Genomic DNA, 27,879 nt, shown 5'->3' on the forward strand with positions numbered 1-27,879 from the left:
TATTGAAAAAAAAATGTACTGGAAATCTTTTTCTGATGTGTTTTAAAAAACTATCGTGTCGACCAACGAGACTGCATTCGGCGTCATAAACGTATATAGATACGGTCATAAATACATTCGAATGTTTTCTGTTTAGGCACCTCACTAAGTTGTAAAACATTCGTCTTATTTATTTCTGACGACGAAACCGCGTCCGTCTGCCCGTTGTTGCTGGGAGGTGTTGATGACGTATCGGCGGCATTGAGCACTTCCGGCTTTGGGTGCTGATGAGACTGAAGTGAACTGGTGATGCTTTGTGTTTTCATTTAGCTGTTGATGCTCATGTGTAGATTTCTAGCCTCTTATTTCAGCATTTACGCGACAGAGCGCTGGTTGGGTCGAAACAAAGAAGACGGTATAGTTCAATTATTACGAATTACGTTACATCGTATAGCTTACAACAGGCTTTGTTGCGGACTATATCGATCATTCATTCGTTAAAATGCAACGACAGCCTTTTGTGAATGAACAGGATTTAGTTTTTTAGTTTACCTGTCTATGTGTTTTCTGTTTTTATATATTGTCGGTAGTGCATTTATGGACCACAATCACTTAATTTCTCATTGCAGAATATAAGGATAGTGTGCAATGCATTATAATGTAATTTTCCACATTCATTTTTTTATTTCTACATGTAGGAGGTTCACCAAACAGATTTACAAAGAAGTTTAAATAATGTATTTTAGTTTGTATTCATTTGCTAATTTGTTAATATATTACAGATGTATCGTTGCGTGTAGTTTGCTTTAAAATAAATCCTAAGTTTGTCTATTTATATGGTATTTAGAGTTCATTTAGACACAAAGGCTGATCTTCTCAGTAAACGTTAAAATTAAGATGGATGTATTTATATTCAGCCAAATGCATAATGTAGACACAGAACATACCTTTACAAGATGATAGTCTCTAATGTGTATCTCTGTCGAAAGTTTGTGTGGCATTGTTAATGTATGTTGAAGCATGACAACATCCATGCACGTGTACTAAAATTGTTCATACTATGCATAGATTGAACGACACAGAAGATGGCTGATAAAAGTGACCTGAAAGCTGAGCTTGAGCGCAAAAAGCAGCGCTTAGCCCAGATTCGAGAGGAGAAAAAAAGAAAGGAGGAAGAGAGAAAGAAAAAAGAGGTAGGTGCTGTTTTTGTTGGTTAGAACAGCCATTTATCATTTTATCACTTGCAAATATTTGTTATGTGGCACTCAACGACTGACCTGTGATACAGACTGAGATGCTTCAGAGGGCTGAGAATGTTTCAGAAGTCTCGGACCTGGACAGAAAGAGAAGAGAGACAGAGGCGCTCTTGCAGAGCATTGGAATTTCACCAGAACCACCTTTAGGTATGTGATACAGAACATAATGTGTGTGAGATACTTATTTATGAATGTGCATGCACTTGCTTGAATGAAATGAGAAAAGTGTTTTATAATGCAAAAGAAAAAAAATTACACCTCACTAAGCAGTCTGTAGTGCTATATCAGGGCTTTCCCTAACCTTGTGAAAAAGAAGTACTGTATAGTTTTAAAGAGTATACTTAATATACTTATTGAATATATTTGAGTATCGCTACAATATAATAATTTTTGACACTGAATGAAGTTAATTGTAATTACATAAAATATATATTATAGTTTAAATGTATAATGAATGCAATCAGCTGAACTTAAAACCTCTGTAAAATTAAAAATATATATTAAAAAAAAAAGCTTTGTAAACCACTTAAGTAGAACTTTTTACATGTAATTTCATAATTATTCTAGTGTGTATAAAATGTTTAAAATGTACTGCTGAATGCACTGACAAGCTTTTATAGTAATCTAAAATCAACTTCTTTTGAAACTTGTATATCATGTATTTGCATTGGTGAGCTTGCAATTTATTACATTTAAAATATATTAACTTGAAATATCGAATAACACACTACTGTTATAATTAATCAAGTACTTTACATTTTAGTACATTAGTCAACACATCAAAATAAGTGTATTATGAAGCATAATTAGTGCATCTTTTAAGTGGGTTCAAAATTTGTATTTTCTTTAAGTATATTTAAGTGGCATTTTTTAATTAATATTATCAGTTGCAGTTAATATTATCAAATGCAGTGTTTTTAAATATACCTTTATTTGAAGTGCACTACAAGTGCATATTCAATATAACTGAGCATACGTCTTTTTCACAAGAGTATGGTTCATGTTAGACCGATTTTTGCTGTTTTTTATATACAGGACGTCGCTTCGGCCTGTATTTGAGTCCAATGTTTGGGGGTTTTTTATCTTCTTTGCGGGAATGTCTTGTGACCTCTCTCAAATTTTTGCTAGATGTAAATCTGATCAGATTTTAGGTAATGTCAGATTTATATATAAACTAGGTCATGGATTTATCCACAAAACCATTACTACACTTTATACTATATGAATATAAAGATGTTACAGTATTTTATATACAGTTTATTGAACTCATTTACACTTTGGCTGTACTTGAAGCGGACCTGACTCAAAATCAGTTAGATTTATAAGGTATTTGATGTAAAACTGTAATCATATAATAAGATGAGATGATTAAAAGATCATATACATTTTTTAACATTATAGAGAGAAGTGAAATTCGCTTGACAATCTCTCCTGTTGTTTTTCCTTTTGGATTTTTTTCTGTTTGATTTGACCATTTCAATCATTTCTGTTCATTTTGATTTGCCTGTGTCTGCCACTGCTGGCCATCAGTGCAGCCACTGCAGCTTTTAACATGGGATACCTGTTATTTTCATTATTTAGTCCCAACCCCTATGTCTCCCTGTTCGCAATCAGTGAGCCCACCCAGTGAAACTGGAAGTCAGGAGTCCATAGATGGAGGGACAGTGGGAAGGTATGAAATATGCATGGGTATTTGTTATTTGTTCATCAAACTATATACTGTATAGATAATCTTTAATCCATTTTGAAATATTGTTATATTCGCCAATATATGGATGTATATGGGGGGGAGTGTTTTAATACAGGAGTTTTCAAACTGAATTCTACAAATGTTCTGGGAGGTCTGTGGCAAATTTGAGGGAAAACAAAAATATATATTTTTATAGGAAGGTTTTTAGAAATGTCAAAGTTTACTGTAAAAAATATGAATTGTGAATTTCTCTTCAGATTTATACATCTAACAATATTATAACAATGAGTTGAAAAATACACCAATACAAATATTCAGTATTTTTCTAGATAATATTTTAATAAATTATTAAATATTTTATTTGTATTAATTTTGCATATCATGTTTTTTCTTCACACAACATAAATGGCTGTTTGTATAGTATATTTAACTGCTCTCTCACAATATGATCACCATATTTGTGGGTCTTTGGCATCAGAAATTCCTGTTTTAAAGGATATGAGACTGATGGCAGTTTAATTAATATTATGCATTATAATTGAAATTAAATATTTTATGAAAAAATTATTTGATGGATAATATGATTTCTTTTAGGATAGTTGTGCATTATTTCTTAAATCAAAACTGACTTTCATGCAAGTTTTAAGCTATTTTATTATTATTATTATTTTATTTCTGTAATCCCCTTAAGACTAAGTCTAATGTTTTTCCTTTTCTCTACATATTTTGTTGGGGACATCAGATATCGGTAAGGAGAACTGTTAATGTTGTCATTGTTAGGTCCTGGCATTCGTTGATGCATCACCCATCAGTGGATGTGGTTTTCTTGTAGCTGTTTTAGAGTATGATGCCACAGTCTATATGTGATCTCATCTAAGAGACAGCGTGTTATTTCATGTAATCATGCATGAAAGAGGGTTATGCACTGCTGGTGAAGCTGCATGACCTAATCGTGCTCTTAGTCTCATCCCTCCTAACCATTATTTGATGTATTCTTCTGATCTCTCTAGGACGTTACAGTGGGACACCGACCCCTCAGCTCTTCAGCTTCTTGCAGATTCTGTTCATGGGTGAGACTGCCACCTCAAATTTAATACACATTATTAAAGATTATACAGAAAACATTGAGTGTCAACAGATAAATATATAATAAAACCAAAACTGAAAATTCTGCCATTTACTCACCCTCAAGATGATCTTCTGCTGAACCTAAAAGAAGATATTTTGAAGAGTGTGGATAACTAAACATAACAGTTAACAGATAACAGTTTCTGGTCCCCATTGACTTCCATAGATTTTTTTCCATACTGTGGAAGTCAGTGAGGTTTGGTTGCCCACTTTCTTCAAAATATCTTCTTGTTCAACAGAAGAAAGATTCTCACAACTTGAGGGTACGTAAATGCTTACAGGTCCAAGGCAAACAAAAAAACAAAATGAAAACAACACATTAAAGGGGTCATATGACGTTGCTAAAAAGAACATTATTTTGTGTATTTGGTGTAATGCAATGCGTTTAACGCGGTTTAAGGTTAAAAAAACATTATTTTCCATATACTGTACATTATTGTTGCTCCTCTATGCCCCGCCTTTCTGAAACGCGTAAATTTTTACAAATCTCATCGTTCTGAGAAGCGAGTCGTGCTCTGATTGACCAGCTATCCAGTGCGTTGTGATTGGCCGAATACCTCAAACGTGTGAGAGAAATATTATGTCCCCTTACCGTATTGTGATGCCGTGTCCCACCGCGATGAGACAAAAACAATAAAACCCATTATAAATGAGGCATTTGTTGCATCCAGTGGGGACATAATTACTGAATATAATGACTTATACTGTCTTTTTACGCGTTGCGTTTCATCGCGCCGCGTAAACATTACCATGTCTGCATTTGTGATTGGAGAAACGACAAACAAGCACTACTCTACACAGCTCAAAACTTGTGTTGAAGGACAGTCTGACACTTCTTTGCAAATTTGGAATTGCCCCACTTTATAGAAACAGCCTTTGTGCAAGCCAGCATAGTAGGCTACTCTTCCAGGTTCAGGAAATAGTGCCCTGTAAAATGGGCTGCACAGTACACACACTCTAATATTTGACTTGAACTGTTCTGGAACGGTGTTGTAAATACAGCTTAACCACTGATTTCTAGTTGTGTCCTCTTTTGTAAGCCCAAACAAAGTACTTTCACAATGAAACACAGCATCTCCAGGACATGGCGCTGGCGGCAGTAACAATACTACAGCAAGAATAAAAGTTATGCCTTCTTTCGTCACATATACATTTGGGCGGTGTTATGCAAATCTTCCCACACCGTGACGTAGACATGTGGGGGGGTGTTTAAATGAGCCATTTTAGGTGGGCGTGGTAGAGTCTTAACTTTTATAAAAAATATCTCTTTGGTTTTGAGACTTTAGTCTTTGCAACTTCAGGGAGCTTATCTATGCACAAACAGCTTGTAACACTCCAAAGAGAAAGGAAAACTTGAAATCGTATCATATGACCCCTTTAAAATAGTTTGGGCTTTCTTTCCTAGGTGCGGGTTGCAAAGGCTTGGTGCATCAAAAATTGTTCAGATTGATTTCATGCCAAAAGAACTGGTGACATACTCTAAAGAGACCCAGACTCCTGTCGCGTCTGATCAGCCTGAAGGTAAAGAGCTGTTTTTATTTCTATTTAATAATTAACATGGATATAAAACTTAATAGTGGCTTTACACACAAAACAAATGCCTCACTGCTTAAACTTTCTAATGATGATTTTCCACAGAGGAGGAGGATGAGGAGCTGTCAGTGACCAAATCTGAATCTGTGCCACAGCAGCTGGAGAAGGAGAACTCTCAGGAGGCCGAAGAAGGCAAGAAGAATCACATTTTGTTTTTAAATGAAATAAATAAATAATGCATTTAAAAGAAGTATAACATCTATACAGAGCTGTATGAATATGTGTGTCTTAGATCAAACTAGAGAACTGACCAACGAGGAGAAAGAGCAGATTATTCACTCAGAGGATTTCCTGTTTTTCTTCGACCAAAGCATCCGTGTAATGGAGCGTGTGCTGGCCGAGGATACGGACATTTTCTTTGACTACAGTGGGCGAGATATGGAGGACAAAGAAGGGTCAGCCGAGGCTTATGTAACAGTCAAACACACACAGAGTCCCACATGATTACAGAAAGGTTATTCATTAGACAGGTTTGTTTAACCTAATGTAGGATGATGGTCGCTTAATGGTTTTAAATCAGGTTTAATGAGGTGACCCAGAAACTCAAGAGTTATACTCAACCTCAAGTGACTCCTGGGAAACTTACTGTAAATTGCTTTGGATGATAGTACCAGAATGCAAAGGTTTGTTTTGTTATCAGGGACATGCAAGCTGGATCAAACTTGTCTTTTAATCGACATTTCTATGATGAGCATTGGTCCAAACATCGAGTCGTCACTTCCTTGGATTGGTCACCACAGGTACTTAATTAATAAATTGCATTAATATAAGCAGTGTTGGTTAGTAAATGATTACATGTGATCTGGATAACATAAATGTTTAAACTGAGAAATTTTAGAATTTTATGCACAAAATGAGCTCATTTCAAATTTGATGCCTGCTACAGGTCTCAAAATACTTGGGACAGGGGCATGTTTACTATGGTGTAGCATCCCCTCTTCTTTTAAAAACAGTTTGGAGACTTCTGAGCATCACGTTTATGAGTTTCTGGAGTTTTGGTGTTGGAATTTGGTTCCATTCTTGCCTGATATAGGTTTCCAGCTGCTGAAGAGTTTGTGGTCGTCTTTGACATTTTTCGTTTAATGATGTGCCAAATGTTCTCTATAAGTGAAAGATCTGGACTGCTGGCAGGCCAATTCAGCACACGGACTCTTCTACTACGAAGCCATGCTGTTGTAATAGCTGCAGTATGTGGTTTTTCATTGTCCTGCTGAAATACACAAGGCCTTCCCTGAAATAGACATCATCTGAATGGGAGCATACGTTGCTCTAAAACCTTTATATACCTTTCAGCATTCATAGTGCCTTCCAAAACATTAAAGCTGCCCATACCGTATGCACTTATGCACCCCCATACCATCAGAGATGCTGGCATCTGAACTGAACGCTGATAACACGCTGGAAGGTCTCCCTCCTCTTTAGCCCGGAGGATATTGCGTCCGTGATTTCCAACAAAAATGTCAAATTTGGACTCGTCTGACCATAGAACACTTTTGCATTTTGAAACAGTCCATTTTAAATGAGCCTTGGCCCAAAGGACACGACAGCGCTTCTGGAACATGTTCACATATGGCTTCCGTTTTGCATGATAGAGCTTTAGTTGGTATCTACAGATGGCACGGCGGATTGTGTTTACCGACAGTGGTTTCTGGAAGTATTCCTGGGCCCATTTAGTAATGTCAATGACAGAATCATGCCGATGAGTGATGCAGTGTTGTCTGAGGGCCTGAAGACTATGGCCATCCAACAAAGGTCTTTGGCCTTGTCCCTTATGCACAGATATTTTTCCAGTTTCTCTGAATCTTTTGATGATGTTATACACTGTAGATGATGAGATTTACAAAGCCTTTGCAATTTGACGTTGAGGAACGTTGTTTTTAAAGTATTCCACAATCTTTTTACGCATTCTTTCACAGATTGGAGAGCCTCTGCCCATCTGAGGACTCTGCCTCTCTAATACATCCCTTTTATAGCTCATCATGTTACAGACCTGATGTCAGTTAACTTAATTAGTTGCTAGATGTTCTCCCAGCTGAATCTTTTCAAAATTGCTTGCTTTTTCAGCCCTTTGTTGCCCCCGTAGCAGGCATCAAATTTGAAATGAGCTCATTTACTTGATAAAAGTGTAAAATTTCTCAGTTTAAACATTTATGTTCTGTTGTGAATAAAATAGTAGCTCATGTGATTTGAAAGTCTTTTAGTTTTCATTTTATTCAAATTTATAAAATGTCCCAACATTTCCGGAATTCGGCTTGTACATTTTACAATGCTTATAATCAGATTACAGTTACTTTTATGGATGACATGATTACATATTATTCACACAGTGGTGGTTAATTATTTATAATTTATTGATTCACCATAATCCTTATTTTTTTCTCTTTAAAAATTTTCATTCTAAAAATCCTCACCAATTATACACATTTAGAAAGTCTTCCAATTTTGTAGAATTATTTATTTAAATTTTTCATTTTTTTATGATTTCATAATAATTATTAGCTTTTCACAAACTCCCAAAACCCCTGCAGTTCTTTCACAAACCCCAGTTTGGGAAATATTGATGTAATGTTTAATGCACTTCATGATGATAGCAAAGAATGTAACATTTGCATTCTGTCTGTTTTTATACATAGTAATCCCATTCAAATCTATGTGATAAACGTGTTAGATAAAAAAAAAATCTTACAGTAATCAATAATTAGTCAGAATACATTGCCTAACATGTGTAATCCAACAGATTACGTTATTAACTACAGTTTTTATCATATAATCTGTAATCAGTAACAGACTACAATTTGCAAGTAATCTAGCTAGCACTGAATATAAGCATGCTTAATGCAAATGTGTTAGTCACAAATAAAACAACCTCAGAACCAGAGTGACTTTATTGCATAGATCCATGATATCATATCCATGATATATATAATGATATTGACATGTAGCACATTGTACTCAGTCACATGTTCTACTTGCAGTATCCTGAATTGCTAGTGGCGTCATACAACACTAATGAGGATGCACCTCATGAGCCAGATGGAGTTGTGCTGGTCTGGAATATAAAGTTTAAGAAGACGACCCCCGAGTACATACTCCACTGTCAGGTTTGAATTCCCATTGCTTCATATTAAATAACCCTCAATGCCTGAATGTTGTTCTTTTCAGCAGCATTTCAATATCCTGTAATACTATTTTTTAATTATATACTGAGCATGTGTTTGAGTTATCAGCCTTTAATGAAAAAGCCTGAATCAATATTGAATTTCTATTATTAATATATACAAACAATAGAGCTCAACTTTCAAATGTTGTCTGCGTCACTAATGCACATCATTCTCTGTTTGCACTAATGTAATTTCTAAATGAACTTTCATTGCTTAGCTCATTGTCTGTATGCTCACATTGTGCAAATCGGCCTTGATGGAGGGCGAGCTGAAGTCATATTTGGCAAAATAATAACCATAGCAAAGAAAACAGTAATTACTGGTACATTCAACCAATAATGCATTTTATGGTTTTCCTTTGTAGTCCTCAGTGATGTCAGTTGGCTTTGCTCAGTTTCATCCCAACTTGGTGATTGGAGGCACTTACTCAGGACAGATAGCACTGTGGGACAATCGAAGTCACAGGAGGACCCCAGTGCAACGGACGCCCTTGTCTGCAACTGCACACACCGTAAGACCATCAATTACAGATCAAATGTTGAAAAACATAATGCAGTGTGCTGGCATTTTAACAGTTAAAAATCTGAGCTCAAAACACTAATGTTGCCAGGTCATTGAGGTGACCCAGAAACTGAAGAGCTTCACTCAACCAAGATATTCCTGAGAGACTTTGCAAAAGCATCTTATGAGAAATAAAGACTGTTTTTTATTGTGTGGCAGAACAATCCCTTATTAGTCTTGGAAAAATATTCTTATCATGCTCTTTCCTTAAAAGAATATAGATGACAAAAGTGTCTTATGTTTTTGCAGCATCCTGTATACTGTGTGAATGTGGTCGGAACACAAAATGCCAACAACTTGATCACAGTATCCACAGATGGAAAGATGTGCTCCTGGAGTCTGGACATGCTCTCACAGCCTCAGGTGTCCAGATAACACATTTAGACAGATTGAATTATTGTCATTTGAGATTTGACTGATATTAAACAATACATTATATATCTGTTGTTACTCACAGGAAAGTATGGAGCTGATCTACAATAAGTCAAAGCCAGTGGCCGTCACTTGTATGGCCTTCCCTGCAAGTGATGTGAATAACTATGTGGTAGGAAGTGAGGAGGGCACCGTTTACACAGCATCCCGCCATGGAAGGTCGGTCGTTCCTACTGCATAACATATTAATAACAGAATTTTCATATTTGGGTCAAGTATTCTTTTAGCGATATCTTTGAATATTAAAAACTCTTGATGAAAAACAACTTTACTATTACCCTGAACTTGCTTAACTCATCCCATGCAGTAAGGCTGGCATTGGTGAAATGTTTGATGGGCATCAGGGTCCTGTGACTGGAATCAGCTGCCATAACGCTGTGGGTCCGGTCGACTTCTCACACCTCTTTACCACTTCCTCATTTGACTGGACAGTCAAACTGTGGTCAACCAAAGTAAGAGTTGTTTTTGAATTTGTGTGTTGCTCGATATGTATTTTGATCATGCAGAATTATATAACTATTCCATCTCTCTGACAGCATAACAAGCCCCTGTATTCCTTTGAAGACAATGCAGACTACGTTTATGATGTCATGTGGTCTCCAGTGCATCCAGCGCTCTTCGCTACAGTGGATGGCAATGGCCGTCTGGACCTCTGGAATCTCAACAGCTACACTGAGGTCAGGGGCACTGCAGCTCATTACATTCTTCTGTATTATATAAGAAGAGCATTCATTTCATACTTTAATTAATATTAGGATAGGAGGACCCCCTACCTGGAGCAAGAAACCCCTAGGTTAAACTCATCCCAGATGGCGTCTGATTTTTGCAGAATATATATTATTTGTAAAGTTTTTTTTTTTTTTTTTAAAGTGTCATTTAATGTAAAATATTAAATGAAATAATATATGCACTGCACACTACGTACATGCAAAGGTTTGAGGTCAATACGAATTTTATGTTTTTAAAAGACGTCTCTTATTCTCATCAAGGCTGTGTTTATTTGATCAAAAATGTGGTAAAAACAGTAATATTATGAAATATAATCAGAATAATTTTTTTTTTTTTTTCTATTTTAGTATATTTTACATTATTAATTCCGGCAATGGCAAAGCTCAATTTTCAGCAGTCATTACTCCAGTGTAAAAACATCTATTAAATATTATTTTATCAACGAACAACTTTCCTTGAATAAAAGTATTACTTTCTTTAATAAAGTATTAAAGAAAGTATTAGGGAAAGGGGGAGAGGGAAGTGGTGTGTGGCCTAGTATGGTGACCCATACTCGGAATTCGTGCTCTGCATTTAACCCATCCAAAGTGCACACACAATAATTAAATTGAATAATAAAATATATAAAAAACATACCACTGGGACTCAATAATTGGGAAACAATAATTGTTATAGTACAAATCTAAATGAATCACTATGTCCACAAATCCTCCATTAACAAAGTACACTAAAGCTTGTAATATCCAACATGAAATTAATTCATAGATCACAATTATCCAGTGAAAAAATTATATAATTTAACCTCAAACAATAAATCTAATATGTGCACATGACAAGTCAAAATTAATAAGAACATAACCACTGAATAAATGTGTTGAGATGTGAGTGACATCGGTAGTCATGGGAAAAAAACAAAGGTGGTGTGTGAGAGAGAGGGTGTGATCTTACCCCATCATATTTGCATGAATTGTGTTTAATTGATATCTGTGTGCTTGATCTAAATTAGTTAGCATCTAAATCGTGTTTCCACACAATTTTATTACAGTTCTATTTTTGCTCCCAAAAACAATTTTCTATGTGTTCCAGGTGCCATCGGCAAGTGTGACAGTGGAGGGAGGATGTGCCCTGAACCGGGTCAGATGGGCATCAGGGGGCAGAGAGGTGGCCGTGGGTGATTCAGAGGGCCGCGTTTGGATCTATGATGTGGGAGAGGTAATAACACCTACATTGAGTACACAAACATGTGTATCACTCTTGAATATTCGGATGAATTATAAATATTTGCACTCAAATTCAAATACACAGACTGATCAAACAATGTGCAAATTTCAACAGTCACTAATTGTGCTCTACCATGAAGATGTGATGCAGAAGTTGGTTGTATCTCTATTTTAGCAGTTGGCTGTGCCACATACAGAGGACTGGAGCAAATTTGCCCGTACACTCATGGAAATTCGTGCAAACCAAGGGGATGGAGAGGAAGAAGGTGCTTTGGAGCTGCCTGCTTAAGACTTACACACAGACACACACACACGTTTGCATTCGGTGTAAAGATACGCTGAAACAGATGCTTAATATAAAGTGAGTGAATCACACGTACACGCTGCTGTGATCGCAGGTCTTTTTTCTTTTGCCTACAAAAGTCTATCTAAAGCATGGGTGTTAATTAGCATTAACTCCTCTTCCAATACAAATAGTTCATTCCAGAACAACATATATCTAGGGCTTGCAGCCACTATATAGGAGTGAGCCAATGTGATTGTACTGATTACAGTTTATTTTACATATGTGAAAGTACAAGGTCATACTGAGTTACATGGAGAATGTATTGACCGTTATGTAAAAATATATTACAGCAAAACTTATGAATGTGACTTTCTTTTTCCTTTGACCTTTTATGTCGTATGTGTGCATAATTTAATACCAACTGCAGCATAAAGCAACTGTAAAGTGTGAATTTACAATAAAGGTCATTGTGTCTCAAATCGTGTTTTAATCCTCATTTAAGCAGTAAATTGTCCAAAGTGCGGGTGATTAAAAAGTTTGACTGTTGATGTCATATTACTCCATGATGTTTTCGTGTCATTAAACCTTTAATCGCAATGACAACAGATTCCTTGTTATCCAGGTTTTTTTCCCCTCCATCATCAGCAACTTTCATGGACGCACACGGCCGCACGTAGAAGGCGGGATCCTGTTACCATGACAATTACGTCAATATTAGTGTCGGGTAACTAAAGGTCAAACTAAAGACAAGCCAGAGACGGAAGGAAACAGGCTCGGAATGGCGGAGACTAAGGGGTTTTTGCAGCAAAAGCCGGAGGAAATCACAGTAATAAACTGTGGGTTAATCGCGTTATCGTTTGAACGGCAGTGCTTTGTCTAAATTGAACAGGATACCCATATGTTACGAGGTACTGGTGCGGCGGGAAGGACAGTCCATGCTAGTTTTGTCTGTAAACTGGAGCAAAGCTGTAGAGCATAGCTACCGTTAGTTAGCCGTGCTGTGTTGTTCAGTTTAGAAGCAGAATGACTTTTGCTAACTCTCAGTGCTGTATTAGACACAAACCCAACGCCTGGGTGGCTCTAGATCGCTTTTGTGAGGGTAAAATGCAGTGCAGCTATGGCTTGACTGTTTTGCTTCCTCTTCACCCAACTTGATAGCGGATAGCAACACAAGCTTACTTGGTGCAAGTTCTTCTTATTATTACAACTCTTCTAGATTGTGCTCGAGACTGTCTCAAAATTGACCGATGTTCTTGTTCCTAAGCAGAGAAACAAGGTTGACCCAATGTCAGTCTACAAATACGAGTGTTTTTGTTGTTACTGTTGTTTTGTTTTACTCAAACTCGGATCGCATAGGGCTGTTATTTACGGTGATGAATATATATAGAGACCGCACTTATAGTTGTTGTTTTAAATTAATAACTTGTGTTGAAGACGAAAATATGATCTAAATCTACGCAAGCACATTTGCATTAAATGTCTGTGATTAGACCGTGACTCTGTTCAAATCCGCGAGGTCTTCATCCTCATCGCGGTCCCTTTGTCATTGACGTGAAGGAGAGAGGACCTTTAACTTTCAACTCTGCTGTATTTTCACTGCTCGTGTGGACTGTAGGGGGCAGCAAACTCACCTCAAACATTTCCTTGGTGTTCATAGAATAATTCACTTCAATTATACTTATTTTGCTTGGTTTGTCTGTTTATTTTTCATTCATTGTGTGTCGTTTGTATATGCTGGTTGTTCATGCCTGTAAACACCCCCGACTGGAAGCTGTGCTATCCGCAAAACAAGCTTTCAGTTGGATGTTTGCTGCCATCGTCCAGTTCTTTCGTCTAGATATGTTTAATTAAACAGCGCTGCGTCCTAAATGTGGTATAACGACTTAATAGCTGATGTGTGCATGTTAACTTGTTTACATGTGTGCAACCTGGATCTATTACAATCTATAATGTTTTCTGTGGTAAACTTGGTATTATTCCAGTGTAGTCGTTGTAAACATCCTACACTCAGCTGTAATCTGCAGACGAGGCTGGGGGGAGGGTGTTTGCTGTGACTGACTGGAGCTCCTCTGGCCTGTAGGATACTGTACTTGATTGTGTGGAGAAAATAAAACATGAAACAACAAATAATAAAAGATGTGGCTGATCAACTCAAATATTTACTTGAAACTGTTTTTTTTAACCGTTTTACATCATTGTGAATATAATTTGCCTAAATAAACGATTTTCTATATATATTCAAATTAATGCGTGTTGTTATTAATAGTTATTGATTTAACTAATGTTCTTGTTGAGGTGTCGAGTTGCTACACTAATACATAATTGCAGTCAATGGCCTTTACATGTACACCTCTCTCATATTTTGATAAGGGTGTACACATGTTCATGTATGAAAAATGTCTGAATGTCGCATTACTGATTACAAGAACACAGCAAGTTTAACCTCCAAGATCATCCAAGTAGGGCAACATGAACTCCAGGCCGCAGGTGGCGCGCGCTTCGACACATGCTTTTTTGCTTGAAGACGAAGATCCATCCGCCATATTTGTTATCGCAGATTCGACAGAAACCTCTGCAGAAGTAATTTAAGTATAATGAATGCATTTAAATTGCGCTCTGGTAATACAAACAACGGTTAAAACATTTTCGAGGCTCTTTTACCTATTGCTGATTTAAAAAGAATGGATCCAGTGCAAGCAGGTAAGCAAAAACGTGATTTTCAGGATAACTGCGCTCCGAGGAAACGGCTAACGTTAGTTCCAACGATTCGATAAGGAGACAAATAAATTAGGTAAAACTAGTGTCTCGCACCAGCAAAAGTAACTTTTGCCAGAGGATGCTTTAAACAGAAATTCAGTTTTATGTCCGCTGTTTACAGTTCTTTGTTGAAATAATACCCTTTTCAACTCTTTGAGCATAAACGGCATCTTATTTAATGAAACCCATTTCCAGCGCCTAAGAGAAAAGCACGAAACTGGTCGCGAGTTTACAAAAATGAGATGGCAGGGGATATTTTTGGTTTCTTTTTGGAAAACCCCGGGGCTTTACCAATATAATTAAAGCGTAATACAACACGCATTTGCTCTTGAAAAATCAGTCCCGGTGTGCAGTTTAGGAACGGGTTTATGAAATGTATTGTTGGGTGCCATCTATTGCATCTTATTGAAGATCCCTATCGCAAATAAATTGACAGTGTCGTAATGACCTGAAGCTAAACTGAAACTACCAATCAATATGCGTATTAATATCAGTGTTAATAAATATATTCCTGATTTGAAAGTGTAAAGTGTTTAACACATTTAGACGCTCTTATTTTGAAAGGGCTCCCTGATGCTTTCCAGTGAATTCTGTGAGGGAAGGATTTTAAAACTCACAAATTTTAAACAAAATGACTAATAATACAAATACTCAATATAGTTAGATATTACATATCTTTAGAGCCTTATATAATTTACCTATAATATATTGCATAGTAGTATGTATGATACTTTTGATACTTTTACATGATAAATCTTCGCAAATGAAAAGCCAAATGTTGTTTATAGGAGAGACTTAACTGTAAAGTCACATGGGCACATTTTTACAAATAATAAACCGAGTAAAGACTTAAGCTGCTGTTTTTACATTCACAGACGGTTCATCAGTCTTCATGTGCAAAATATGCAACTTGTTCTCTCCCAGTAAACCATTGCTGCTGTCTCACGTTAATGAGACTCACTCCGATGAAGGAGGTGATCCTGACACTTTTATTATAGCACTTAAGCCTTTAACAACTCAGGAGCCACAGAGTTCAGGTAAGCAGCTTTGAACCCTGAAATCAACCTGTATTGGGCATTATTAAGATCCTAACACTGAAAATAAAGCAATTACAATTACAATGTCAGGCTGATTTGTATAACGTATTGTATCTTTATTGAATTGTACAAAGTTTTCCAAAAACACAACACCATTCCAAGAACATACCTCGGGCAGGAGTTTTACATTCCATAACTTCACACATCTAAAGCTTCTTCAAGTTCCAATTTAAGATGATTTAAGCTTAATTTTCATAATGTGATGAAAGCTGTATTATCTTATGTTAGAAAATGTCATTTTAAAAGCATTGGAAAACAAGAATGTCTTGTGTATCTTGCAGAAGTTGTTGTGAAAAGAAAGCGTGGAAGACCAAAAGGCTCTACTAAGAAAGTCCAACCAGAAAAGGTCCAGAAAAATACACCCAATCGGCAGGAGAAAGAGTCCATTGAAACACAACCTCTAGCAGTAGCTGAAGAGCCCAGTGAGGATGGCAGTGATCTGGAGTGCAAGAAATGCAATCGCGTGTTCAGCAACAGGCGACAAATCTCCAAACATATTTGCTTCGTAGGACTGAAAGAGGCTGCTGATGATGAAGAGTATAATGGTACAAATTTATGCCAGTTAATGTTGTAGCTCTTTCTGCTTTCTGAACTGCCACATGTTTCACCTGTCGACTTTATTGCCCAGGTAATAATACTGATGCAAATAAAATCAGTGATGAAGAGGAGGAGAAAGAGAGGACACCAAAGAAAGCTCGTGCAATGCGGACAGATAAGCTGTCCAGTGCAAAGGACCCTGAATCAGCAAGCGGCAACAAAAACCCTATCATTAGTGTGGTCCTTACCAGTCACGAGGCCATGCCTGGTGAGATATACCTGTGATGTCCGGTGCTTTAATAGTTGAGGGAAGCATTTCAACTAACTGTGAGTTTTGCTTTATTGCAGGTGCCTCTAAGATAGTTCCTATTGAAGCAGCTCCAGCTGAACCATCCACCCAGACTGTTGCAGACGCAGGTTCCCAGGAGGCAGCAATGAAAAGGGGATACCAGGAATATGCCATTCAGCAAGCTGCTTATGAAGCACCCCTCAAATCAAACAGGTTTATATTTCATGATTTTTCCAGATTTAAAATGTTAACTTTAGATTTACAAATGTAGTTAAATTGTTGAAGCACCAAAAGGCAGAGTATTAATATAGTAATTGAACTGTCATTGCATTACTTTAGAAGCAATTAGACTTTAGACGGAAAAAAAGAAAAAATATATAGAAGTAATTTGGAAATATCAGGAAATTAGAAAAAAGTAATGGAAATGTATATAGTAGAATATCTCTCTATCTATCTAAATCATAGATTTTTCTATAGTAAATATAGATTATGTAATTATGTCATTACTATTTTTCTGGATGAATTAATTTACTTTTTATTTATTTAATCTACCACTAACATTTTTTATCCCTAATCAGTAGTCATAAACAACTGAAGAAGTTATGAAAAAGTAATAAAGAAAAAAAAAAGAAAGAATTAATTGGGTCAAAATATGTGCGACCCTGACTAAAGCAATTTTACATATACAATTTATTTCATTTTTACTTATCTTGATATTAACAAATCATATCTCTCGCCACAGGTTAGGACAGACGCAGCTTAAAATCTTCACATGTGAATACTGCAATAAAGTCTTCAAGTTCAAACATTCACTGCAGGCTCACTTAAGAATCCACACAAATGAGAAACCATTCAAGTGCCCACAGTGTGACTACGCCAGCGCTATAAAAGCTAATCTAAGCGTTCACATCCGGAAACACACCGGGGAGAAATTCAGCTGTGAGCTGTGCTCATTTAATTGCCTCAGCAAAGGACACCTCAAAGTGCACGTGGAGCGAGTGCACAAGAAGATCAAGCAGCACTGCCGATTCTGCAAGAAGAAATACTCTGACGTGAAGAACCTTCTAAAACACATCCGCGAGACTCACGACATGAACGACAAGAAGGTACAGGACTCCTACAATGAGTACAGCCTCCAGACCAGGGAGGGCAAGAGACAGCTTCTGTACAACTGTCAAATATGCGACCGCAAGTTCAAGAACGAGCTCGAGCGCGATCGTCACATGATGGTTCATGGCAACAAGAGACCCTTCGGCTGCGAACTCTGCGATCATGGCTCAACCAAATTCCCAGCCTTGCAAGCCCACATCCGAAAGCATCCCTTCATCTACGTGTGTGCCATTTGCCAGGAAAAATTTGTCAGCTCTGTGCGACTTAGGTCACATCTGAGAGAGTTCCACACGGAATCAGATGAACCCTCTGCTTTTGCAGACTCCATCAATTCCAGCTTTTGCTTGCTCAAACCAGGCGATGACATTCAGAAGGACATGTTGAACCAAGATGAGCTTAAGATCACAGAAGAGCTGTCGCAGCTCAACGCCCAGGAGCTGTTAACCACAGAAATTACTTGCATGGCTCAAGAGGACCTTCAAACTCAATGCTCTGATGGTTTAGTGGTGGAGTCAGACCTTCTTGTACAGAACTCACAGGATGAAAATCCCATTTCAGACAGTATAAATAAGACAGAGACGTCTGCAGTAGTACAAACACAAGAGATGGCCTGTGAAGATGCAATAAATGCCCAAAGACTTCAAGATGATCCAGTTAAAATGGAGTGCAGTATGACAGAAGATCAGAATCCTGCTGGAGGACCTGCTCCTTTGACACCTGAAAAAGCACAAACAAACTCTAAGCAGTTAATATCAAAGGATACATTTCCTCAAACCGAGGAAGAGGCGATTGCTCCACAAACTAACGCTGATGAGGACTTAGTCGGTTCAGAGCAAGAAGAAATATCTGCTTTCAAGCAGATTGTAGAGCAGATGCAAAAACGACAGCTTAACATGGAAGTGTTTGAACGGATTCGGAAAGTGTACGGAGACCTTGAATGTGAATACTGTGGTATGAATATCTAATATCTAATACAGGAATGCCCAGTCCTGTTCCTGGAGGTCCTATTTTCTTACAAAGTTCAGCTCTGATCAAACAACTGAACCAGTTAATTAAGATCTTCAGGAATCTGTTGATAATTGCAGACGAGTGTGTTGTAGCAGGGTTGGAAATTAACTCTGCAGGTCAGTAGATCTCCAGAAACAGGATTGGCCATTGATCTATTATCTATGAATATCCTGCTTTTTGAATAACATCAACACTTGTCTTTCTATCACTCTTTGTACTATTCCCTCAACAGGTAAGCTTTTCTGGTATCAGGTGCACTACAATACACATGTGCGAACTCACACGAAAGAGCACCTCCATTACTGTTCTCAGTGCAATTATTCCTCCATCACTAAAAACTGCCTGAAGAGGCATGTCATCCAGAGACATTCTGACATCCTGCTGAAGTGTCCCTCTGAAGGATGCCAGTACTGTACACCTGACAAATACAAACTTCAAGCTCATCTTAAAACCCATTCGGACATAGTGAGTGTCAGTTGTCTGCTTATTCTTGAGATATAGGGGAAATTGCTTCTTCATCAGATCTTATTTCTTTCTCATATATAGGTCAAAAGAAGTTTTACATGCCCAGAATGTCAAGAGTCTGTTCCTGAGGACAAAGTTAGAGCTCATATCAAAAGCAACCATCCAGGTAAGAACAAATAAAACACAAATGTCTCAATTCTCCCACAAGAGCCATAAAGTAATGAATGTGCTGTTGCTGTACAGATGTATCGTTGAACCACATCTCGGAAACGTTGGGAATACGTGTGCATGTGAAAGGAGTGATCGGGAAACGAGCCTCCAAATGCCCATACTGTGATTGTTTCTCCACAAGAAACGGGGCAGATCTTCAGCAGCACATATGGGCTCATGAAGGTGGGTTTTATGTCTTTTTTTTACCTTCTTGTCAAACGTATGGACTTAAATGAACCGCCTCAGTGTACTGGTTTTGTTCTGTTCATGTCTCCAGGACTGAAACCGTACAAATGTTCACAATGTGATTATGCCTCAAGAAGTAAAAGCAACCTCAAAGCTCACATGAACAGACACAGTACTGAGAAAACACATCTTTGTGACCTCTGTGGAAAAAAGTTCAAGTCTAAATGCACTCTGAAAAGTCATAAGCTCATGCACACAGCAGACGGTGAGTCTCTTTCTTTGTGTTTAATACTGCATGCAGTGTTATCTGGACTCATGTACCTAAGTCGACAAGGCTTGCATAATCTGACATATTTTCAAGTGGACTTGGACAGGGTTATCAAACTATTGTCTGGGGACTGCAAGGGGATACTAGAGGGACCATGGAAAATGTAGAAAACTATATTTTGACAGTAACAAATAAAAAAAACTAAATATGACTAGAATATTGTGTAAAATACTTCCATTTAAATGTTTAGTGTTGTTCATTTTTGGATTACCAAGGTAGCATTTATTTGATCACAATTAGAATAAAAAAATAATATTGTGAAATATTATTACAATTAAAAAAACAGCTTTCTATTATAATACATTTATTATAATATTATAGCAAAGCTGAGAATCCAGTCTTCAGAGTCACATGATTCGTCAGAAATCACTCTAATATGCTGATTTAATATGGTGATACTCAAGATATTTTTTTTTTGATGAAAAGAAAGTTCAAAAGAACAGCACTGAGTTTTGATTTATTTATTTTTTGTATCATATAAATGTCTTTTGATCACTTCTGGTCACGTCCTTGCTGAATAAAAGTATACATTTCTTTAAAAAAAGTACTACTGATCCCAAACATTACTTATGTTATTGTATGTTTATGTATACATTATTTATTTCTAAATATTCATCTCTTCTTCTCTGCAACATACAAATGTTCAGCAGTAGTTTATTTGCATTTTACTTGTTCAGGGAGTTTTTCTGCACCACTGTTGCATTTTAGAAATATATTTATTATAAACATTTATACAAATAATTTTGAATTGAAAATGTTTTTCTTACACCCTGATGAGTTAGCCGCAACGCGAAAATATATACTATGAATCTAATAAGTAAACATTTTCCATTTAGTATGTGAATAAATAATTTGTTTGAATAATGTGCATTGATGAATTAAGCACAAACTGTATTAATGTATGATTTTGATTTCATGCTGATATTGATAATATATCAGAGGCTTTAATTATTTCTGTGGTATTTTTCTTAATACACAGCCAATCAAATCAAATGTTATTTTGTTGTAGGAAAACAGTTCAGATGTACTGAGTGTGACTTCACTGCTGCACTGAGACCGCATCTCCTTCGTCACATGGAGCAACATGCCTCTTTCAAAGTAACACCACAAAAGACATATTTTTGTTTTATGTTGTCATGTGTCCTACAGCCACCACCAAATCACAATGTTTTGCTTTTCACAGCCTTTCCGTTGTGCACACTGCCACTACTCATGCAACATTTCAGGTTCCCTGAAAAGACACTATAATAAGAAACATCCCGATGTTGAGTACATCAATGCTGGAACAGGGGCGCCCACTTCCGAAACTGTGACAGAGCAAGGCAAGTCCAACTGTACAACGTATACGGTATTGCTTATTGTTAGATATTGTCTCAAACTGCATGAGTAATTGAGAAGTGTGTGTGTGTGTGTGTGTGTGTGTGTGTGTGTGTGTTATCAGGTGGAGTCAAATGTCCTGTGTGCAATTACGTTTATGGCACTAAATGGGAAATGAACAGACACCTAAAGAGCAAACATGGTCTCAAAGTGGTGGAGACTGACAGTCTGGGTCTGAATCAGTGGGAGGTGAGTCTCCATTATAATTACATGCTACATTTAGTAAAGACAAGTCATATTTATTTATATAATGCATAAACAACAATAGAAGTTGAACCAAAGTGCTGTACAATAATATTTAGTGATAAATAATATATTAATAGTAAACCTGTAATTCACCCAAACATAAAAAATCTGTCATCATTTACTCAGCCTCATGTCACTACAAGCCCACAAGTCTTTGGTTAAATGAAGATATTTTTAATAAAATCTGAGTGAGTTTCTGTCTCTCCATTGAAAGTCCAGGTAATGAAAACTTAAAAGATCCAAAAAGGTCATAGATTAAATTAAATCTGTCTGTCATATAAAACGATTGTATCTTTTCACAAGGCTTGGATTAAATGGTTTGATTTATATAGATTCGTGTTATGATGGCTTTATGAATTTTTTGGTTTGCCTTAAATGAAGGGACAGAACTCAGGTTTCATTCAAAATATCTTAATTTGTGTTTCAAAGATGAGTTTGGAACTACACGAAGGTGAGTAATTACTGACAGAATTTACTTTTTTGTGAATAATAATTTATAATAATCATTAATAAAGTACTTTAAAGTTTACCAAAAAGGTTTATTACTCCAGCCTTTTCTTTTTTTGGACTCTGACATTCATAATATATTTTCTTACAGACAAAGCAGTGCATGATTGTTAAATATCCTTAATTGCGGACATATTCTTAGCTACTACACATGCTTATAATCTTATTGGTGTGTTCATTCAGGTAGTGGAGTCAGTGGAGGAGCCGGCCATGCAGTACCTTCACATAGCTGAGACTGAGGATGCACAAGGAACAGAGACTGCTGTATCAGCTCTGCAGGACCTGCGCTTCAACACACAAAATGGTCAGAAACAATTGCTTCATTTCTTGAACACTCTGTAAAGTTCATATCTAAACTCATGGTTTGTGTTCAGGTGTTGTGTCTGCGGCAGCGGGAGACAGACTAGACCCGGCGTCTGTCAACATCCTGCAGCAGATCATTGAGCTGGGCTCAGAGAATCATGATGCCGCTGTGGCTTCTGTGGTTGCCATGGCTGCCGGTACAGTTACTGTAGTAGAGCAGGTACTGTTTATATGCATATTTGTGTACCGATAGACCTCTCTGCTTCTGGAGAGCTGCCCATACTTATCATACTTTTTAATTTTATTGGGTTCACAATATATCATCTACACTCTCTGCTATATGATCATTGCTTATGAATTGTTAGGTTTATTGTCTTGCTATGTTTAGTATCACTTTTATGGACACTTTTGTAACTCCCTATAATCAAATGATAGTTGTGTGTTATTCAATATTATTAGTGTCTATATATGAATTCAAAGGGGTCATAACATATTCTACAGTTTAAAAAAGTTAAATTTTTGTATAAAATTATTCCGCAAGAATGGATTAAGTTGACCAAAAATGACAGTGAAGACATTTATTATATAACAACACATTACTATTTAAATTAAATGCTGTTCTTTTGAAATTTCTATTCATCAAAGTATCCTGGGGGGAAAATCATGGTTTTCATAAAAATATTAAACGCAACGTTTTTCAACATTGATAATAAAAAATGTTTCTTGTGCACCAAATCAGCGTATTAAAATGATTTCTGAAGGATCATGTGATACTGAAGACTGGAGTAATGGCTGCTGAAAATTCAGCTTGGTTGTCACAAAAATAAATTACATTTAAAAATATATTCAGGTTTTGAACATTAGTGTACATTTTTCCCCCTAATGTTTACTTACAATATTAATCAAAAATTAAACCTAAACATTCATTATTTTATTTTCTCTTTGACCCCTTACAATTAAACAGACTACTACTGGGTCCAATATGTTTTGTTTTTTTGCTGAAATATGCCACATAAGCAGTTCGATTCAGACTGAAATGTTCAGAGACCATGTTAATAATAAACTTCAGCTGCTTGCTTTTAATGCTAGGTTTAATTAATCACCCTGTTTGAATCATTGATGTGCCAGACATGTATTTATTTGACGTCAGGCATTTGTGAGTCATTTTTGTGGTTACATTTTCAATAAATGTGGTTTTTGGATCTCTGAAAGTTGCAGCATGTCTTGCAGCACGAAGAACACCTTGAATCCTTTAATAATAAGAATGTTCTGTCCCATCATCCTAGGTGGAGGAGGAAGAGCGGCAGGCCAATCATGCCATGATGATCCAGGATGCACTGCAGCAGGCCACAGTGGGCCTGGGAGAAGAGCACCATCTAGTGGTTTCTTCAGATGATATGGAGGGCATCAAAACTGTTACAGTGTACACACAGGGAGAAGACGCATCCCAGTTCATAGTCTACGTTCAGGAGGCCGTTCAGGAGGCAGTTCAGGAGGCTGTGCAAACTGAAGAGACCACCACAGTATAGAGCATAGTAAGATGGGGTTTTAAAACTACTAGCTAGCTGGTTCAAATGCTGTTCTCGTGTTTTGTTCTGTTCTTTTGTTATAGTTACTCCAGTCAGGTCTTGAACAGACTATTGTAGCCATACCTAGAGGTTATAGGGACCGATCTTGCACAACTGTAAATAATCAGAAATTAATAGTAACAGTGAATAGCCATAGCCTTGTGCTACAAAAAATTAATAGATGTTTCCTGACTAGGGGAATCAGCAGAAGCAATAAGGTTTTAAGTCTTTGCAAAAATCTTGAGGCCTATCACAGTAGATAAAGCCAGTTGCACATAACACAAAATCTATTTTAGAAATTTGATTTTTTTTTTTTTTTTTCCATGTACTATCATTGTCTGCAAGCATATGTATGTAACAGAGTTACTGTGTTACTCTGGCCTTCTCCACATTTTTATATAAAACTCCCATACAGTGTATGGCTATCATAATAGTAAACTGAGTTATTTAATGGGTGGTGTTGTGTATTATTGAGACATTTTTTTTTGCCAGTAAATGAAAGTCACTTTAAAGCTGTCTACCAATACAGCATCAACTACACTACCGTTTAGAAGTTTTAAATGATAGGTGATATTTTTGAAAGATGTCTCTAATACTCAGCAAGGCTGCCTTTATTTGATCAAAAACATAATTTAAAATAGTTTTATTTTAAAATGCAATTTATTCCTCTGATGACAGCTGAATTTTCAGCAGCATTAGTCTTCAGTGTCACATGATCCTTCAGAAGTCATTCTAATATGCTGATTTGATCAAGAAACATTTATAATTATTATTTATTGTATTTATTTGAATGAGTTTTGTAACATTATAAATGACTGTTGATCATTTTAATGCATCCTTGCTGAATAAACATTAATTTCCTTCATAAAGAATCCTACTGACCTACCAGACCTTTAAATAGTAATGCATATGACTTTATTCAGCTGAACAAAATATATTTTGAAGAATTTTGGGAAACAAACAACTTTGGAGCACATTTAATTTTTCTCCCAAGCTTGAAGATTTTTATTAAACACTTCTATACAACATAATATTGTAAGTGACCAAAATAAGTGATTTCAGTGTCTCCTGTTGTCCTCTTCCATCAGCTCTGTGACCTGGCTATCCACCAGGCTGTCCTCATCACCGTCCTGCTCCTCTTTGTCCTCTTTTTGAAGGCTTCTGGACAACAGAAAATCTTTAGGAGTGATATCATTATCCTTCACCCATTTGGACTTTTTCTTCTTTTTCTCTATGAGTTTCTGCTTCCTAATATCTGCTAGCATATCCAGCTGCTCTTGTGTTAGTCCTCCAGCAACAGGACTCTGTGCGAGAGAGTCTCTCGCCCCCTTTTCTCGTTTATAGGCTTCGATCTGTTTGTGCAGAGCATCGTGATCGACACCAAACAAAACAGGTCTTTTGTTGTGTTCAGATTCCATCAGCTGCAGTTTAGCCCTTTGGAAGATTGAACAAATTAGAAATTCATTAAAAAAAAAAATTATTTAGTTCTATTAGAACTAAATTCTTATTACCCAACATCGTTGGTGGATAAATGATTTATGTTATCTTCATCTGGACCAAAATCTGCTTTCTTGAGAAGGTTTTCAATCTAATTATAAAAAAGAAAAATATTATATAAGATATTCCATCTTTTATCACTGTAAACTCAGTGTAAATCTATTGTTGTTACCTCAGTGATAGCAGCATATTGTTTATCTCTGATGAAAACCACAGGCGGAACATTACCAAGGATTTGGTGAGAGATCAGAAGGTGCCTGAAAAATAAAGCAAGCCAAATTATGGAATTCTTTTTTCAACTTCTTAAAACTAAAGTAAAATGTGACCCTGGACCACAAAACCAGTCTTAAGTCGCTGGGGTATACTTGTAGCAATAGCCAAAAATACACTGTATTGATCAAAATGATTGATTTTTCTTTTATGCCAAAAATCATTTAGATATTAAGGAAAGATTATGTTCCATGAAGATATTTTGTAAATTACTTACCGTAAATATATCAAAACTTCATTTTTGATTAGTAATATGCATTGCTAAGAACTTCATTTGGACAACTTTAAAGGCTCAATATTTTTTCTCAATATTTGGATTTTTTTCGCACCCTCCGATCCAAATATTGTCCTATCCTAACAAACCATACATCAATAAAAAAGCTTATTTATTCAACTTTCAGAAGGTGTATAAATATCAATTTCGAAAAATTGACACTTAAGACACTTAAGGTTTTGTGGTCCAGAGACACAAATATACCTTGAAAAATACATACCGTATACGAGGAGCACATTTATTTAAAGCCTGCTGAATATGGCTGTCTTGCTCAGCTGACAGACTTGTCTTCCAGTATATTCGACAAGCAGAGAAATCTGGTGATAGTGAAACCTTGCGTGAACAAGACGACAAACAGTTTAAGGAAGTACGGTAAACGACATTTGTAACAAGCCTAATTTTCTCACTCTTATGTCATTCCAAATCTGTATTTTTTGTCGTTACAATGAATGGACATATTAAAAAATATATCTTCTTTTGTATTCTACAGAGGAAAAGAGAGTCATGCAGGTTTGGAGTGGCATGAGTGATGGCAGAATGTTCATTTTTGGGTATACTATCCTTTTAATGATTAACGATACATGTGGTTAACTATAGTGAAGAATTTCGAAGGAGGAGCATATCCTACTTTGGAAATCTGCACATTGTAGGCACTGATCTCTGAGTTGACCTCATAGGAGCTCAGAAAGTCTACCACTGCTTTGTAGATGATGATGTTGAGAGTCCTCACACGAACACTGTCCTCTTTATTTCGCTTTGATGGTTTCAGAAAGCCAGGCTGACTAAGTGCTGAGGCCTGGATGGGCAAAATGTGTGAAAGAGCAGTAAATCAGATTTAATGCGTCATACCGCTTAAGAGTCAACACAGCTTAGTTCTTAACATTTGCGATACTTTAAAAGAGTATACAGTACTGAAAAAGACAATACATAAAACAAAGAAGTTAATTTAATATATAATCTTGCCTGCAGAGGAGTTTCATACCATTGTTTTTTCCTGTAAAGAACGATAATATCATGCAAATTTATAATCAAAACTGGCGTAACTTTGTTTATTTAGTAATTATGCAAACCGAGACTCACTTCTTTTTGGCCAGCATCTTCATCAGTTTATTGCCTCCAGACAGACAGGCTGAGCTATAGATACTAACGTTACTTTCTTTCAGCATACCAGCCCAGGACAAGCGCTGTGTCCCCGGTCGTGCTGTCATTTTATAGATCATGCTTGTTAATGCAGTCCTATATCGACTAAATGTGCATTCTTTAGAGCAAACGACTCTTTTGACAGCCAGCATGATCACCAGCTTCGCTTATCCTTGCACTCGCGCTACAGTATTAGCATCATCGACTACATTTGTCTGAGGGCGAAGGATGAAGTAATTGAAACCAGATCGAGTCGATCGACGATTGCCTTATTAGGGGCCAAGCCCTAAAGGGGCTGTAGCCCATAGACATAAAGAGATAGACACCCCATTGGCTGCTGGAAACGAGAAATGCGGCCGCCATCTTGGACCGGTCATACTCTGGAACTGATTACATCGCGTAGTAGCAGCAGAAGTGAGAGAACATGCCTGAACACTGTGTAGGATATTCCTGCTCCAATCGGCGGACCATCGAAAGCAGGGCTCGGGGGATTACTTTTCACAAGTAATATTTAACATTACTATACTATTGGTTGTATTTTGTGAATGGAATATTAACAAAGTTGAGAAGTAGCAAGGATCTTTGATGTTACCGTAACGTTAACGATGCTAAGCTAATGCCAGTTAACAATGCTATGTTTACTGTTCACCCGGCTATGAAGTGAGACTTGATAAG

General features: G+C 36.8%; 3 protein-coding genes across 4 annotated transcripts; 2 read left to right on the forward strand and 1 right to left on the reverse strand.

Annotated features, from left to right (window-relative positions):
- The first annotated feature begins 258 nt into the window (after nt 1-258).
- Nucleotides 259-12,634, forward strand: LOC306887224 (cytoplasmic dynein 1 intermediate chain 1-like). 2 transcript variants are annotated; one of them, XM_079444810.1, is made up of 17 exons: nt 259-394; nt 1,048-1,172; nt 1,268-1,382; nt 2,817-2,907; nt 3,936-3,995; nt 5,459-5,574; nt 5,692-5,778; nt 5,879-6,041; nt 6,287-6,386; nt 8,622-8,747; nt 9,172-9,318; nt 9,618-9,731; nt 9,826-9,959; nt 10,108-10,252; nt 10,337-10,477; nt 11,616-11,741; nt 11,925-12,634. In XM_079444810.1, the coding sequence occupies exons 2-17, from the start codon at nt 1,065-1,067 to the stop codon at nt 12,036-12,038; spliced, it is 1,887 nt and encodes a 628-aa protein (XP_079300936.1). In that variant the 5' UTR covers nt 259-394; nt 1,048-1,064; the 3' UTR covers nt 12,039-12,634. The 2 variants fall into 2 exon arrangements, with proteins under 2 accessions (XP_079300936.1, XP_079300937.1); XM_079444811.1 differs by having other exon boundaries at nt 2,850-2,907.
- Nucleotides 12,635-14,555: 1,921 nt separating this feature from the next.
- zfat (zinc finger and AT hook domain containing) lies at nt 14,556-24,889 on the forward strand. Its single transcript, XM_079444797.1, has 16 exons — nt 14,556-14,735; nt 15,668-15,829; nt 16,171-16,434; nt 16,518-16,694; nt 16,775-16,928; nt 17,458-18,776; nt 19,066-19,298; nt 19,380-19,464; nt 19,542-19,691; nt 19,786-19,959; nt 21,032-21,120; nt 21,206-21,344; nt 21,464-21,588; nt 22,336-22,456; nt 22,527-22,675; nt 23,742-24,889. Exons 1-16 carry the CDS (start codon nt 14,717-14,719, stop codon nt 23,982-23,984), a joined length of 3,603 nt encoding a protein of 1,200 aa, XP_079300923.1. The 5' UTR covers nt 14,556-14,716; the 3' UTR covers nt 23,985-24,889.
- Nucleotides 24,890-24,918: 29 nt separating this feature from the next.
- rbfa (ribosome binding factor A) lies at nt 24,919-27,421 on the reverse strand. The gene is made up of 7 exons (XM_079444846.1): nt 27,145-27,421; nt 27,028-27,058; nt 26,693-26,860; nt 26,285-26,397; nt 25,693-25,777; nt 25,535-25,611; nt 24,919-25,457 (listed from the first exon to the last, which is right to left on the reverse strand). The coding sequence occupies exons 1-7, from the start codon at nt 27,354-27,356 to the stop codon at nt 25,082-25,084; spliced, it is 1,062 nt and encodes a 353-aa protein (XP_079300972.1). The 5' UTR covers nt 27,357-27,421; the 3' UTR covers nt 24,919-25,081.
- Between the last annotated feature and the right edge of the window lie 458 nt (nt 27,422-27,879).

This window comes from Barbus barbus (assembly GCF_936440315.1).
Source record: "Barbus barbus genome assembly, chromosome: 21".
Classification (NCBI taxonomy): Eukaryota; Metazoa; Chordata; class Actinopteri; order Cypriniformes; family Cyprinidae; genus Barbus; species Barbus barbus.